This window comes from Centruroides vittatus, unplaced genomic scaffold (assembly GCF_030686945.1).
Source record: "Centruroides vittatus isolate TY-2023 unplaced genomic scaffold, ASM3068694v2 scaffold_769, whole genome shotgun sequence".
Classification (NCBI taxonomy): Eukaryota; Metazoa; Arthropoda; class Arachnida; order Scorpiones; family Buthidae; genus Centruroides; species Centruroides vittatus.
The window spans coordinates 3,064,821-3,083,319 of NW_027122717.1; the positions used below are offsets into that span (position 1 = coordinate 3,064,821).

The following is an 18,499-nucleotide window of genomic DNA, read 5'->3' on the forward strand; positions in this document are numbered from 1 at the left end:
CATAATTGTAATTAAGAATCAATGTCGATCGCTAAAAATCGGTTTTCCTACGCCGACCAAATTTAAATTCCTATTAAATTCATAATTTATCCCTCCAACCATTAAGATATTAATAAACAGTTTGACCGATTCAGCACATAGTTATGAATATGACTCAATTGATGTTGATGGTCATCGAATATTGCACGATTGCTTCAACTTTTCACTCCAATTTATTATGATTTTTTTTAATTTCTACGAGTTTTAGCATTAATAGTAACTTAAATACGGGATTTACAGCCTAATTTACTGGTCTAAAACACTAAACTGGTTACTTTTATGCTATTCTTCCACTAAGTTCAATGGTCACCTGATGCTTCAACTCCTCTAATTATTACACATTTAAACATTTTTAGAGATGTTACCGGCTAATTAATTAATCAATTTAACGGTAATTTAAATAATTTAATTGGAATTTTAAATCAGTACATATATATATATATATATATCAAACATTCTATAAGCTTTAACCTTAAATTCCCTGCTTTTAAGCTGATGTAAAGAGAATGTCTTCCACAAATATTCAATTTAGAAACCTCATATCATAGCTTTACATTACGAAATTTTATTTTTAAACAATTATAATTTCCATAATATTAATTGAGCTCATAAACATCTCAACTTAGAGCATCACTCTACAGCTTTTAATTTTAAAATCCCCATTTTAAGCTGGTATAACGTAGAATAACTTGCACAGATATTAGGTTTAGAGGCTTCCCGTTATAATTTAGAGCTATCACATCGTAATTAGAGCCCTCCCGTCATAATATAGGGCCTTCTTACCACAATAAAGACTTACAATTTCAACAATATTGAATGATTGCATAACTTAGGCGAGAACAAGGCTGGACTTAGGCTCGTTATGGGTCTAAGTATAACATATAACAGGCCCTTCGTCTCCACCAAATAATGATACACGTAGATTGCGAGGCCCTAAGCTATAGACTCAGTCCCTAAACTGTAGCTTATTTAGGTTAGGGAAAGCATTCGGAAACTTTAAAAATATGTGTTGAATTTCTTAAAAGTTGAACACTTTAGTAGCTTCATTCTTTAATAACTTCAGACTTAAAGCTAATTTAAAATTTATTAACAAAGTTGGAGTAGAGTTAAGACACTCAAACTGACTTACCAACTGTCCATAGCAGTCGCCATACACTCATCCTATTTGGCTATTGATTGTGTCAAAGCCAGCCATCAATGCTATTGTTGAACACCATCCTCCTATCTCATTAATTAACCTAAACAATTAGCGCTTGTCTCTTTGAGTTCGATCAAAAATTCTTTCTCTCAAACATCTCTTTTTCTTACCTTCATCTTGGACAACTTCCTCCCTCTTCTACGGCAATTTCCTGAACTTAAACACTTTAAATTTAATGTATATAATTTTCCGATGGTTTAAACTCTTAAAAAACTTTAAATTTAATTAATTAGACGCTGAAATTTTTTGCTATGCAACATCTTTTGCATGAACGATCGCAGACAAAGAACTTTATCTTCTCGATACACATCAATGCAACAGCTAAGAATGCAACACGATACTCGATTCTACGAAGGTCACACTTTATTGAATTTACATTTATAAGCATTATTTTATTGTTTCATAAGTATTTTATTGCTTTAACGCCCCTAAATTTAATCATTTTAAGCGACTTTTCAAGCATCCTCCACCTTATCAGTGAGATCTCTATCAAGATTACGTGCGCATAATCCCGATAGCATCACTATTATCTGCATCTAAACAATATAATCTGTTCGTAGAATTGATACATCATTATTATTATTACACAAACAAACGGGTAATAATACGTTTATAACGAGATTCTGCTTACGAAATCGGCAGCATCTTTCTCGTCTTCTACCTCCGTATCACTTCGCATCTCTACGTTTGATTATTTAAAAAATTGCCAATCGAAACGTTTGACCAAATGTTATTATTATTAAAACAACACAAAAATGCATTCTTTCCAGAAAATATCATTGATTAAACTTATTTTTTCAAAAAGATTTACTTTCGATATCGGCAGCATCTCTCATCCGCATCCTCATCCTTCTTATCACTTCTCATCTTTACGTTTGATCATTAAAAGTATCCAATTGAAACGTTTAATTAAACGTTTTTATTATTAAAACAACACAAAAATTCATTTTATCCAGCGAAAATCATTGATTAAACTCATTTTTCTCCTTCATCTCGAGCATCTCTCCTTAAAGTATCCTCATTACAAAAGACGGGATAACATTAAAATTTTTTAAAATTACTGTGAATTAAAAAAAAGCAGGTAGATCTGTAGTTGATTCGATTGCTTTTTACACATATTTAGGACTGTTTTTTATTGTAAAATCAAGAAAAAATTGCGTTTTTTCCTCTGGTCTTCTTCGAATTCCTCCCTTAGAAAACTAATTGAATCAAGACGGTCTTCATTAATTATATTGCTTTCATCGGTTAATCTAAGGAGATAAAAGTAACAAGTGAGTTATTTGTTTCCCTTAACATCACACAACACTTGCTAAAGTTAAACAGCAAACATAATAAACTTCTAATTCATTAGTGAAATCCGATTGAATGAATGTTTCAACAACTCTTTGCTAATTAAATACTTGCTTAAAGAAATGTCGCATCTTTAAAGAAGTGTCCTTTATATAAATATATATAAAAAAGCCTATTACCTTTCTCCTTTCCTTTATTAATTTTCAAATTGTATTCGAATTATCTTCCATTTTAATTCATTAAATTTGCATTTGTACAACTCCATTCATTCGTTCACCTTCGTTTTTCCAACGCTTGTTGAGCTGTTCCAGTTGTTAAGTCTTGGCTCAAAATATAGTTTTTATCGATTATTTTGTTAGCTTTTATGCTTTTTTGGGGTTCTGGAATGCTTAGAATTTATTATTTTAATTGGTAAAAAGTCGTCTAAATTTCATCTAGAAAATTACCAAACTAGATTGCTGCAGTTTAGTGGTTTTTACAGGAGTTGTAGGGAAATCCAGATGAGTTTTAGGGATTTTACAGATTTTCAGGGGAGTCTAGAAATGTTTTAGGGAAATTTACAGGTTTTAGAGATGTATTTACAATGTTTTTTCCCAATTAAATTGCTTTTTTCTTGTATAAAATTGCATTTTTTATCGTTATAATTAACATATGGATGATGGAAAACGTATAGTATGTTTCCATATATAGCTTTACATTGGGGAGGGAGGAATTTTACAGAATAATCGGCGTTTTTACTCTTTTAAATCAATTTTATTTCATATTTCTCTCGCATTAAAACTATATTTCTGTGTATAAAATAAACATATATAGAATTATAAATTTAATAGAGGAATACGTGGGAGCATCCTCGTCCATCTGTTTATAATAGAGAAGCGACGTCTATAGGCACTTCTAGAGCATACCTATGCTTATATTTTAATTTAATTTATAATTTTAGAGCTCCGGGATGATGATATTCAGAATAGAAAATAGTTTCCGGTGCATCAATTCGTCCATTTTGAGTTATTATAATGGCAACTTACGAGCTCGGTAGACGTGTATTGGGTAATACAATGCGGGCACGTTGCCTAAATTATGTTTACACGCCGAATTTATGTTCTATTATGAGATATCTACGTATGGGATGCCGGTGTATGAACAAACGATGCTATTTAATCAAAGAGAGGGGTGTAGATTCCACGCTTACGAGTTAAGAATCCTTAAATTAACTTGAGAAAATGAACTTTTTCACCCAATTTTCGGTTCTAAACGATTGATTAATCAATTCTTGCGGATCCCCCCCCAAAAAAAAGCGCTATAGGGCCTTAATTATTTGCAAAAATTAAGAGGGAAACGTACCGTTGGCCCTATATTTATCGACAGGAGCCCAGTAAATTTCGGGTTGTTAATCAGTTTTGTAGGATGACGAACGACTTGGAAGCAACTTAATCACGCCCAGGTGAGAAAGAATATAGAGCAGGACTCGCTCTATTGATTGTAGTTTATCAAACTCTCCTTTGGAATGCGTTCCCCTGCTTCCTACCCCCGAATGGCCGTGGGTTGTATCCACTTTCCGTTGCTAGGCAACCTGCCGTCTCTACGAGACGGGGCATTGCCTGTTCCCACGTGTTTCTCAACGGGACTGCTGCCATCGGAAGAAGACCAGCGTTTTGCTTTACCACGCTCCAAAATGTCTCCTCGCTTCAACCCCTGCCTTTAACAGTAATCGAATTAGGTGACGAGGTAAGGCTTCTTTCTAGTGTTCTAATTAATCAGCGTGTGTTACCCTATGCTCGTTTTACACCCCCCTTTTTTGTGTAAGCGTAAGGCTCCTCCCTTATAAATTATTACCCTCTCGAATTGCCTTCTTGCGCATGGGCGTTACACTTTAAGAGGTGTTTCTATGCCCCCTTTATAATGTTAAATCGTTGTGTTTTCGTGTCATTGATCTATCAGTGGAGTCGTTCCGTCTCCGACAACACGCAGCCACCCTCCTTTATCTACTAGTTATAATTCTAGTTTTATCTGTTAGATGGATATACCCGACAATGCCTCAGGTAAGAAGGAACCCCCAGTGTTGCTATGACAACCCTGTGTTCAATTAAGCTGAGAAGAGGACATGGGGGAGGAAATTCACCTCACCTGCCACAGATCCTGTTTGCTAAGACCTTTAACACAAAATAACGATTGGAATTACGTTGTTCCACTCGATTAATGGGCGAATTCATTAATGGAAAGCGTTCGATTTCCATGAATAAATACGTCAGAATGTGTGTACAAAATAAAAAAAGACGTGATTTAAAGGTAGAAAGGCGACGACACTCGCAATCAATAGGCTGACGTTTCACTCGTTCCTACTGTTTCTAATGTTATTGTAATCAGTTTGGTGTATTCTACGTCACGAAATCTCTAAAATATAAAAATGAAGTCATTCGTTTCGCTAATAAATACTATTATTTTGCAGTAAATAAGTTTTAAATTGCGGATTTCTTACTCGAAATGCGCTCGATCCTCGCGCTCTTCTCTCGTTTATTCGGCGATTCCCTTATAAAATCCGTGTTAAAATGGGATGATTAGCTCTGCCGATGAACAAGATTATGTTACTTTGAATACGCTTAAAAATACAGAATTACCATCTTAAACGAGTGTAACACACGTTACAACTCCGTATTTTCCCGTCGTTTATTCGAAGATTCCCTTGCAAAATCTACGTCTTAGGAAAAATTGGATGATCCAATTTATTGCGTTACGTTAAATACGCTTTAGAGTATAGAATTACCATTTTAAATGCTCTTAAGACACATTTTACTATCGTTATTTCGACGATTCCCTTACAAAATCTCTGCTATAGGAAACTGAGATGATTCGTCATATCAGTAAACACGATTATGTTTCGTTAAACACGCTTAAAAACTGAGAATTCCCACTTTAAGCGTGCGTAACACACGTTACAACTCATTTTATTCGATAATTCCCATGAAAAAAATCTCTGCCATACGAAACTGAGATGATTCATCTCGTCAATAAACGCAATTACGTTACGTTAAATACGCTTAAAGGTACAAAATTCCCAGTTTAAACGAGCTAAGATACTTCACACTCCCCCATTTTGCTGTACAAAACACACAAACGACGAGGGGGTGAGCATTAAAATCAGCTTTCATATCTGAACTAGTAAAGCAAACGGGGGATTACACAGCATTAAAGTAAACAGATAACATTAAAAAACAGGGAATGGGGGGTCTAGATTTTAATTAATGAATGCTTTGAAAGATTGAGTACCTGTTATCGATCGGGATGGTCGTCTCAAATATTTGTTAAAGAGCCATTGGAAATTCCATCACCAGGAGGTAAGGCAAACTTTCTCCTAAACGTCTGCTATCATTATAATTACCGGTAATGAAATCACAGATCATAAATCACGACACCGTTTTCCCTCTCGACAAATAGGGATGGAGTTATTAGTGATGGACAGATATACTTCCCTACAGAAAATAAACTCGTGATTGTGTTAATGACGTGATTATGCCTTCTAACCTTATAAATTCTCTCCCCCTTTATAAACACAAAAAATGCCAATATTAACTTTATAATTATACATTCCGTTACGGACAGACATACCAGGAGCTTACTTTATTGATTAGTTTCTATATGAGATTTCTAACTCGCAACTGTCTTATCCATTTGTTTTTAGGCCCGTGTGAGATGTTTAAAATTGGATTTTATGAAGTTCAGGACATTAATTTTATGGATTTTAATCTATAAAATTATAGCAAACTTGCCCCAAAACTTATAAGTAGTTATGAAGTTCCTAGCTTAAATGTATGAAACGGGTGTTTTTATATATATTTAAGCTTCGTTTTGGTTAAATTTATATATATTTTAATCTAAAAAACGTATAAAACTACATAAATTATGCTCAAAATTCCCTAAAATCTACGTAACAGAGCGTATTGTGGTTACGAAACTTCTGGGTATCTTTTATGCAGATTTTATTAGCTTATAATGTGTTAAAATTTGAATTTTTTAAAAGATTTTAACGAAGTTTTATCTATTTTAATATATGAAATTATATAAAATGTGCCCCAAACCCCACAAAATCTATACAGTAGAGCAGATGTGAAACTTCTAATTCACGAGCTATTTTATATCGATTTTTAAGTTTATGAAATGTAAAAATTTCAATTTTATAAATATTTTAACAAAATTTTATCGATTTTAATCTACAAAATGATAGAAAAATGCGTAAAAACCTATAAAATTCCATACGTGAAACACAAGTGACATACTTTTCAGAACGTTATATCGATTTCGTCTTCATTTTTTTTACGACAAAACACAATTTTTAATCTGTTAATGCAATAAATTGTTGCTTCAGTCTGTATACGAACTAGACCAAAGGTCAGTTAATTGTAAAGACCAAGTCAAACACAAAATTATAAGAGCAAGTATACTGGGAACAAATAGGCGCTGTTAACCGTCTCTTGGGCCACCCTATATTCTACGTTACAATTTATTATTTTTTAAACAATATATTTGCTGTGTTTGACGCACGTTTACCTCATAAAATCGAATTTATTTTGAAAAAAATCAAGTAATTACGCTGAGCAGTTCGGTTGAAAAATCACTTTTAGTATCTTTTATGAAACTCTAATTATAAAATATGAGTTTTATAAATTCAAATTCAAAATAAACAAATACAGGTTTTCTAAAGGATTTTAACCTAAGATTTTAATACTTAAACCTGTTTAACTCGATAATATAAAGTTTCAATTATTTAACTCGAAATCAACCTGTAGATCGCGACTTACCGGTTGAGTAACTCAACTCAAAACAATGTTAAAAAAACAAGAAAAAAATACAATAAATAGTCTATAAATTAAAGTAAATTTATAAATTATACACCAATTATGAAGCTGAAAATAGTAAAAATTTTATTTATTCTATTTATAAGAGAAATCTTTCAAGGAATCCCAAGACACTTCCTCCTATAAACAGCTTAATTACAATTTTAAAACTGTTTTACTTGTTTTTACATATTTCAATTAATTTTTCTATTAAAAGGTAATTAAATTTATATATTAGTTAATTAATTATAATTAAAAACTCAAAAGTATTGTAAATATAAACAAATTTATCTCATTTATGCATTTTCAGGTAACCCAATGGCGATTTAATTACAATTTTCAAACAGTTTTATTCGATTTTTTATATGTTTTAAGGTTGTTTTTAATTTAAAAAAAGGTTAATTTGCATATTTAATAATAAATATAGACTACAAATTTATAAAAATCGTAAACGAAAAGCCATTTGGCTCACTACTAAACGAGCCAAATGTTTAGATGAGTGAGTACTTTCAATCAGCATCAGGCTAATTTTCAAACTATTTAACTTGTTTTAAATTTGTAATGGACTAATTTACACGTGAATATAGGCTATAAATTCGTAAATATTGCAGATATAAAGCCGTCTGGCTCACTTATAGACGAGCCAAAACCCGTTTTATACGGTTTTATATACATTTTAACGTGTTTTTATTGAAAAACCAGGTAAACAAACAAGAAATCTCGAAGCAGAATCCAGAGAATCTCACCAATCAGGAGCATCGTTTGAAGAGCGAAACGAGTTTAATGGCATCACCATCACCAGAATATTGCGATACAGCCAGCCAGACAGAATGGACAGGTGGTTGGGAGCCGTGCTATCTAACGTGTGACCAAAAAGGGTAAAAATCTATTAAACAATGATAGATACTTGCCTCCCCCTTTCCCTGCTTGCCTCCCCACTTTAAATCCCGTTAATGCCCGAAATTCTAGAGCATAATGAGTTGTGTGCGGCTAACGAAATGATCCTTACATAGCTCATTTACATCTCCGTCCAATTTACTAGAGGTTAAATGGCCAGATTTTTATTAATTCGAGCAACAATGAGTTGCCGAAATTATTGAAAACTTTTGCAATTTAACGCTCTTATAATATATATAATGCTCGGTTATTTGAATTCAAATTACCACTCGCCTTCTTTCTTTTTTTTATGACGTATAATTTCAGAATGTTGCAATCGTCCAATCAGATGCAGCTAGTCGATTGTGACGTAGGAGCCGAAGATGAGGTGGAAGAAAGTTGTGACGTCGAATATGAGGTAGGTCGAACCTCCCGACAACGGACACCTCTAAACGGCGGCCATTTCCCCCCGTAAACTTTTTTTTTGAAAAAACTGCGTACAAAATAACCTCCAAACAATGGCCATCTTCGAACGGCATCCATTTTTTTTCTGTTCTCGTCAGTGGCCAAAGGTGTTTTAATTTTTTTTAATTTTTAATATATAAATATCTAAATTGGTCGTTGTTAACAGGTGGCCGTTATTGGATGTTCCACTGTATAATTAAATAAAAAGGCCTTTCAACTATAAACGGTACTTAATGTATAGGCCTATATAAAATAGGCCTATACAAGGCCGAATTTACACATAAACTAAACAAAGTGTCTAGCGTTATGAGTCAATAGCTTAGGGCCTCACAGCTTTTATCCTTTTTGTTACCATTATTTGTTGGAGGAGGTTATTATTTTGTTACCATTATTTGTTGGTTATTATCTTATATGTCGTAACACCAGTATAAGTCAAAATCTTGTTCTGGTAGTAACCGAGAGAAGGCAAAATGAAGCCCAGAGTAATAAAAGTGTGGGGGCCCATCTGAGAGCCATGAATATATATGTATGAAATAAATAAATTATCACTTTCAGATCACTTTTTGAATAAAATATTACATTTTGATGCTCCTCGAAGTCCGGGAACAAACTAAGTCCATCCTATTATCGTAACATATATCACCATAGTTTTTGGAAAAATATATATGAGAAACAACGTTCATCTAAGATCCAAACGTGCCCGTATACATCTTACATCATATATATATATACATATATCCTTGTTTATATCTTAAGAGCTATTTGACTTGCTGTATCTCTAAATGGCTATTATTGAACCACCTCATAAAAGAAGAGTCAGTAGGCTTATTTTAAGAGAGTGGTCAGTAGGGTCACTTTAAAAGAATCCTCGCAAAAGGGTAGTTAGTAGGGTCATTCTAAGAGTGTCCTCGCACGAGGGAATCAGTGCAAGCGTTCTAATGGGTTCCTCGTTAAATAGGGGTCAGTAGAGTCATTTTAAAAGTATCCTCGTAACAGGGGATCATTCTAAGAGGTTTCTCGTTAAAGGATGTGAAAGATTCTTCGTAAGAGAGATAGGAGTAGGTTATTCTACGAGATTCCTCATAAGAGGGAGTCGGTAGGATTATGTATTCAGGTATTTTATTTCTTAAAATCACCTTAATCTCTTTTAACATTAAGCTCAAAACTGATTTACTTCATTACTTATTAAGGTAACATTTACGAATTTATTAATAGCTTCAGTGGATTTATATTTTATTAATCAGTAACACTAAATAGGCCTGAATACATAAACTTAAGAATTAATAAAATCTTCATCAAATTTTGTGTATATTTTAGTAATTAAATCGACAATTTATTTTATTAAGGAAGAGTAAAATAAAATTCCGCAGAATCGAATTTCGTTTTCCCCATCCTCATAAATTCAACACGTTCATGTAAACGACTTATTTATTATCTTAGAAATGGACATTAAAAAGTGCTTAATGCTAATGACTTGAACTTTTATTTATCATTTAAGTAAATGGAGAAAATCGCCAGCAAAATGTATATTTAAATAAATGGAACATCCCTTTTCAAATGATGTATATACGTGAACATTGTTCAGGAATGGATGATTCTATTGTATTAAGTATGTAATTATACATAATATAATTTCTCTTAATTCCCTCCGAATGTAACAACAGTTGTTGTTGTTTGACCCCGCTTATTACTCTTAAATCGTTAATTTAGAACTTTGTTCCAGAGTAAATTTACATCGAGATTTAGCATTTCGAATGGAAAATATTGCTTTTTCCTCATCATTTATCTGCACGAATACGTGAGCAAGAATAAGAGGAAGATTAATCTCTTAGTGATGAAGAAATTGTGTTATCATTTTTCTTAAGGCCTGCTTACACCTTGTTCGATATCGTGTATCGTGTGATAATAACTTTATATAAACTTACTGAAAAAGAAACTTGTAAGTCCATGTCTCTCTGAGGACCCGAGCTTTCCGGGCCTCAAATATTCCTTTTCTTGATATACCATTCTTATTTCGTATTCGATCCCGAAATCCTAGACTTTGTAGATCTATTTATAATACCTAATATCGTGTGATACGACTTTATAAACTTACGTAATATGGGTCTTTTAAGTTTACGCTTGCCAAATTTTCATGGATGGTTAACCAGGACATGTCAAGATCCATTCCTTACTATATATCACCTATAATGGGAACGAATCCCCATTGTAGTTTTGACCAAACCCATAATAGGTATGGAAAAGGCATTTTTAGTAGTTTGGTGAAGGTATTTGCAATTCTATTTTTAAGTAAATACATCTTTTCGTGCTAATTCCATTTCATTTACGCATATTTTTATAAGGAAATGTATTGTATAACTCCTTAAAATTCACAAATTATTGAAATTTATCATATGGTTGGTATAGTTGATGGAATAAGACAACGCAACAAATTCTTAGTCCTCCTTCCTTGCGATCTGCCAAGGAGGGCTTTCTATGAGAAAACAGCTACCATTTAGGCGAAGAAAATCCGAAGAACTGCCCACGGCCTGCCAGCTGATGAGGCGCGAACCCACGACCAATCTGGGCACCACTCTTGGTAGCTCGTCAAGAAAAGCGATTTATCAAGAGGAGTACCCTACAGGACTTTCTATGAGAAACTGGCATCTATTTAGGTGTTGAACACGTGATGAAAACCCGAAAAGTTTCAAGTGATCAGCCCGTTGATCGGAAGCGAACCCACGACTAAATATCAGTGTTCAACAGTTTTACCCACTTGGCCACTGATGGGCACTTTCGTCATATGAGAAAATCAGAAATTCGCGAATGGGTACTTCAAAAATGATTCATGTAATTGCTACAAAGCACGAATCGAGATATTCCTTTTAAGAAATTATAAAGTTGATTTATTATAATTAATTATTCATAGAGAAAATATGAAATTTTTGTATTACTTTCTGACACAGGGATTCGAACCCAGGTCCCTCAGAGTGGCAACCAATAATTCTATCTTTACAACATTGATCACGTCTTGAATTTCATTTTTTTTAAGTGCAGTAAAATAAATTACTCTTTTATTTAAATTATTTTTGGAATAATCGGCAGATTTGAAACTTTCCAGTTACATAAAGTTCTTTGCAAGGACTCTCAGAAAGAGGCCTCAACAGAGGCCTCAAACCCATAACTTTTCGAGGCCTTCAGTATACTAAAAACCAAAAATGAAACGAACATAATAATTTGCATTATATTTTTTAAATAATAAAATTTGACAAAATATGAAGGTTATTTCTCTTAATGTATAAGAAACGGAACTGACTGAATAATTTGTAACTTGTATGTTTTTGAGGCTGCCTGTATGGTACAAATGGCTCTGCTGGCCTCCATATAATGGAGCTTAGCTCCGCGTATTTTACTTAAAAACTTCGAAAATTTGTAATCACTCTACTTTGTAACCTTTGCAACATTTTGAATCTTCAGTATCCCATCTTGTGAGTAATAAGAAAGTAATTTGCCCCTCTTAGTACCTACTGGACTTAGATTCTCTCTGGCTCTTTTACTGTCCTTTAGTTCTCGTGCGCATTATGGATTTGGTCGGGTCCATTCTTGGTACCTGTTCGGTGGGATACGGCAACGCAACACTTAGGCAATCTGCCAAGGAGGTGCCTTTCGGAAGGGCATTTTATAGTAAACTAGCATCCATTTAGCTGTTACACACGTGAAGAAAGCCTTGAAAACTACATTGGTCAGTCCCTTAATCGAGTGGCTAACTTTCAGTGTAATGGGATATCTGAGCTTGAGGTTATTTTTATGTAGCTTTAAAGGGCTAGACTTGTTATAAACTCTTTCCCTTCACCATATACACGCAAAAATATGAGGCCCTAAGCTATAGACACCATCTAGCTTGTTTAGCTTATGCCCAAATACGGCTCTGGATAATATACGACGTCTAAAAATAGTACTGGGATTCAGGGCCCTCGCCAAAATCGTATGTTAAGAAGCATGTCTGAGGCCCTCAGAAAGTGGATCCGCATATGCTTGAGAACGGTCGTAAAGCGAGCCATTTAATATAAATTTACATTATTCGTTCTTATTTAATTATAATAATTACGCGTTAATTGTTATGATGGATATTAATTTTTATAAAGATTTAACTAATATAAAACTCCAACTGCAGCAAAGAAAACTTTAATTTAGTTGCCATTACTTAAAAGTAAAAATAAAAATCATTGGTTTCTTCAACTTATTAAAATCGTGTCCGTGATTACATCTTCCGTTTTATTTTAATCATTTCGTTGTCGCGATAAATTAAATTTAACAGTTTAAAAAAATAAAATAATTACAAAATAAATTTCTCCAAAAAAATTTTATTTTAATCAGTGCTGTGTTGTTATCCTATGGGTAAAAAGAACAATCGCTTGGGGCTCCCCACCAGCAGGGGGCCCTAATTCAAATTCGCCCGGATCCTATGAAGATATAACGCCCCACTGACTTTATTTAACCTCGAGATTTCTTAAATTTCATTTAAATTTATTTTAAGCATCTATAATTATATAATAATCACTATATATTTTATACATAAATTAATTTTAAAATGTATATAGTAAACCTCACTTTAGTTTGTGAAGCATCGTAAAGTGAACCTCTTCATTTCCATAATTTCACTGTTTTATATAAATTAAGATTACGTTCTTGAGGTTATTTTGGGGGATCGTCTTTAGATTGTCTCCCTAAACAAGTTCATATAATTAATTTTCCAATTAATCAATAAAACAGGATTGGATTTATGAAAGAAGGCAACGCAACACGCGAGCGATTCTGACTTGAGGTCTTTATTTGGAAAACCGGTCCCCCATTTACATGTTAGGCACGTGAAGAAAACCCCGAAAACTCACCATCCAGCCTGTTGGTCAGGTGCGAACCCGTGATTGTTTACTTCATTTTCTTAATAAAAATTAAACCTCAGAGTGAACAAAACTAATCCAAGTGAATAAAACTACCGAAGACTGTAGTTCGTCGCGGGTTCACGCTTCACCAATGAGCTGGCCAGTGGAGTTTCCAGATTTTCTTCGTGTTCCGACTCCTAAATAGAAACTAGCACCCATAGAAAGTCTTCCCGACAGGTAGATCAACCATATCTTGCGTTACCTCAAACCATCAATTGCCCGTTTTACGACCTATTGCTTGGTACGACTTATTGCTTGGTACGACCTAGTTGCCGTAAAACGAGCCATCATCACTTACTCATTAAAAAACGTGATTATAATTAAATAAAATAGTTAAATTTACAATATTTATTTAAGAATTCTTTAATATTATTAGACTTAAAACCTTTAATTTAACTCAAGCGGTCATTTCTATTTTAGTTACAAGATCGAATGAAACTTCCAGATTTAACCTTGCAGGTTCTTGAACTATGTTAATATTTGTCGTATATTTGGGTCAGGCAAACTTTTCGAAAGCGAATTGAATGGGGTCAAGTTTCTGTATAAGTTAAGTGAAGTCACAACTTTGTCATTTCACGACTACTCTTCACTTACGACTAACGCTGTTTATCGTGAATTTCTGATGAAATCTTCTAAAGTATTATAAGAATTGCATAAAGTTACATTTTACTAATAAGTTCAGAGCAATTCGTTATCAATTAAAGGGTGGTCCAACAGTCAGTTAACGGAGGCATACCCTTTTTTTAAGGGTGCAAGGGAGAATAGCAAATCGCATCTGTTCCAAACTGTCGCTGACTTTAAAGGACAATCAATTTAACTAACTTTTGGACTACCCCGCCATGAAATAAGGTATGAAAGGTAAGAGTGAATTTGCATTTTCAATTAATAAATATTCGAATTTTTGAAAATTTACGATAATAACGAGAAGAAATATACTTACGTGAACAAAGGTGGCCCAAAAGTAGGTTTTTAGAATTGATGGGATAAGGCATCGCGACACGTGGGCGATCTGCCAAGGGGGAGAGGACTTTCTATAAGAAACTGGCCCCTATTTAGGTTAGACACTTGAAGAAAACGTGGAACCCACGACCGGTATTTAGTGGTTCTGTTTACTCGGACACCGCTGGGCCTGGTTCGGAATTGTATTCTATTGTAGGGACCCACTCGATTGCATTATTCGAATATTACTATTATTAATTAAATAATTTTTGAGGAATTTTTGAATCGCAGCAGACGCGCTTAACTGATTTTTGAACCAGCCTAAAAAATAAAAACACTAATTGATTATAAGTAATATGGATTATAGTTTAATTATTTATCCACTTATAAATTAATTAAAGAACATAATCTAATAATAAATGAAGAAAATAATTACTGTAATATTCAGTTTGTATAGAATTAAATAGGAACATTTCAGATTGTCTGTTGTTAATTTACTAGAAGTTGTCGATCGTTAATTCATTTATGATCCAAGAAATAATTAATTAATTTAAACTGATTATGATTAATTAAAACTTTTGTACAAAATTCTATTTATTTTAATTCCAAGTTGTTTGTTATAAGTTCATGATATATTTATTTATTAAAGTTTAATGTTTAAATCGAATTTATAAGAAATTTATATATAATTAAGTCGTTTATTTTATGAAATATTTTGTTCTTGTCTTGTAGAATGACATTAAACACGAATTAAATTTGTATCGACAATTTAATGAGTTTATGAGTCATTGTCGCGAGTTTTACAAGAAGCAGATCCGTAGCATGAGGCTCGAGCTGTAATTTAGAGCCTTACATCACATCTTTACAGCCTCACGCTATGAGGTTTCAGCTTAAAGCCATGAAACTAAAGCTTAAAGCATCACTGTACTGTACAAGGCTAAAACTTCGAGTCTTACACTACGAGGTTTTAGTGTGAAAGCTTATAAAACTACAGCTTTAAACCTCATTCGACAAGACTCTATTTTTGGCCTCGTATGTTTAAATTTATTATTATTTGTTGAAGAGCAAGGACCTCTTACATAACTTAGAATATAACAAATCTAAATCCAATCCTAATAACAAGCATATACACACTAAAATATCTTATTAGATACTTTTCTGTTATATAAGGTAAAAATATTTCAAAAAATTCAAAGAAAAACAATTGAAAAAATTATTTTAAACTGTGAGTCATAACCTGCCTCAAATCAACAATTTCGTTTATGGTATGAGTCATTCGTTATATTCGCTTTCAACTCTACCAACGATTTATTGACCATCTTTTAATATTTATGTTTCACTTTTCTACAGAAAAATATGAAGAAAATATTCCGCAAAGACCACGAATTTGAAACTAAAATGTCTTCCATGAAAAAAAACAACTTATTTGTTTCGACGTATTAATTTTTTGGATTTTTCTCGTATTATTTTCATAGATTTATTAATAACAAATGGGAAAATCTGCGTAAAACTATGGAAATTTTAACATATTTTTTATGCCTTGATAATTCTTTGATGAATAATTTAGTCAACTAGAATTTGCAATTTTATTAAAAATTTTAATTTTTTATATAAATATTAATAAAGAATTAAAACTTAAAAATAATATGAAAGAAATTTTTTAATGAATTTTCAGCTTTAAATTAACAGTTACATTTTATTCTTATTTTAATTAAACGATTTAAGGCAATTCAAACTTTAAATCTGAAGTCAAAAATGTATAAAAGAATTAATATTTTTATACATTTTTTATGTTTTAATTTTTTTCTTTTTAAATATAAATGTCTTAATAATTAATTCTACTCTCTAAATTAATGTTTTCCATATAAAATCATTAATAACAAATGAGAGCATTTTTATTCGTTATTAATGACTCATAGAAGAAATTTCATTTAAAAGAAGGTTTTATAAATTTTTCTGCTTTAAATTTACAGTTAAATATCATTATTATTTTAATTGATTGACCGAATCAATATTTTTTAATTGTCTTAATAATTTCTGTCGGAATAATTAATTATCTTCCATTTAAAATATGTTAAAAATTTAATTTTTTTTTATCCAGATATTTTAAAAAGAGTGCTTCATTTATGAAATTATTAATAAAAAAATGAATTTTCTATTTTAAATTTACAGTTAGTTGACTGAATAAGTAATTCTTTTTAATTGTCTTAATAATTTTCAGCTAAGTAATCGTTTATATTCGGTTAAAATGTGTTAAAAATACCAATTTTTATGTGTTTTGTTTATGAAATCATTGCGGCAAATGAAAAATGTATTTAAAAAAGTAAACCTTTCTGTAATTTCTTTGCTTTAAATTTACGATTATAACTTCATTACGAGAAGCTGTATTTATATCTTAGGTATTTCGTATGGAAATAGGTCTATTTATATTTATATATGGTTCATAACGTGTAGAAGCATCATTCGTGTAGCAGCACGGTTCATGTAGAAGTAGCATTCAGGCAGCATCACAATTCGTATAGTAGTATTAACTTAATAGAACTTATATTTTAAATCTTACTAATTTCTAAACGAATAAAAGCGTATCAAAATTTCAATTTTTTACATAAATATCCTGGAGTTTATTCGTATTTTTCTCTAAAAGAGTGTTTTCTTAACATTTACTTTGTGTAAGTAAAGTAAAGCTTGCTGTCTCTTTGTAATTTATTCACTTCTTCATTCAGTTGTGATGTTATCTTCAATCATTCCCATGTATAATTTTTTTTCTTCTTTTTTTGTCTAATTAGTCTTGTCTCATTTGATTCAAAATCAATTAGGCTAAACAGTTGCAGAAGATAAGTCTGCTTTATGATCTTTCTAAGCATTAACAATCAATGAAGCATAGATAATTATATTATTAAATTCTACTGATTTCATTTTTAATTGTAACCTTTTCTCGTAATTAAAATGAATTTTGCTATTTTTAGCATTTTATATTCCATAGAGCTTGTAGTATACGCATTCTAACTACGACGATAAGTGTTGTAGCATGTAAGGTAAATGTGAAGGATTACTAATTAATTATTGTTTATCTTAAAGCAAATTATAAATTTAATCGAAATCTAAACTTCAGTAACTAATTAATAATAAAATTGTTAATGTAGTAGTGCACTAGTATTGTTAATGTGTAGCAGTATGTACAGTATACGTACTAGAACAAAGGGAAGGAGTGAGTAGGGCGCAGCTGCACCCCTTCTGGGGATTTCAGTTAGTAATACATTTTTGAGGCTTATTGTTTCTGCACCTCCGTCTTAAAATTTCTAGAGATTGCTAGTTTATTTAGTAATACACTACATAGTACATATACTATTAATGTGTATAATATGATTATTTACTACATAATCACATAGGACATAATTTTATATAATATTGTTGTTCCATAGTACATAACTACATAGTACTACATAGTTGTGTTCATGTAGTACATTTAATAATATATATGATACTATATGTATGCTATTATATCTAGTACATTAACAATTATACGCTTTACGTGTACTACGTTAGTTAACATTAACAAGTAATATAGTACGTACAAAGCATACGCTTAGTAAATATTCGTCTACAAGAAGCTTTAAATTCAGAGATGTTCTGTAGAGGCGGCGAACAAACACATTCTGAAAATGAATTTGAAGAAAGTCAACTCAATAGATAGATACATTCATTTAATGCTTACTTTCTCCACTGATTCCTTTCACTCGGATTGATTACAAAAGAGAAAATCATGAATTATTTATTTCTTGTTGATTCAACTAAACAGTTCAGAAAATCACAGTTCTTTAGAACGTTCTCGTCGAACAACCGTCTTCATTTAAATCTGATAAACACGAGCATCTGTACCCGAAGCGTGAGTCCGAATCCGTTTGCATCTATATCTGAGCCCACGTTTCAGGTAATTGATT

The 18,499-nt window shown here is 32.1% G+C and overlaps 1 protein-coding gene across 1 annotated transcript in view; it reads left to right on the plus strand.

Moving 5' to 3' along the window:
* Positions 1-18,499, plus strand: part of LOC136989928 (PDZ domain-containing RING finger protein 4-like) — a 33,971-nt gene that overhangs the window by 7,624 nt on the left and 7,848 nt on the right. Inside the window, exons 2-3 of the mRNA XM_067288235.1 lie at positions 8,059-8,234; positions 8,560-8,650. Coding sequence (XP_067144336.1) covers positions 8,059-8,234; positions 8,560-8,650 — 267 coding nt within the window. The remainder of the gene's footprint in view (positions 1-8,058; positions 8,235-8,559; positions 8,651-18,499) is intronic.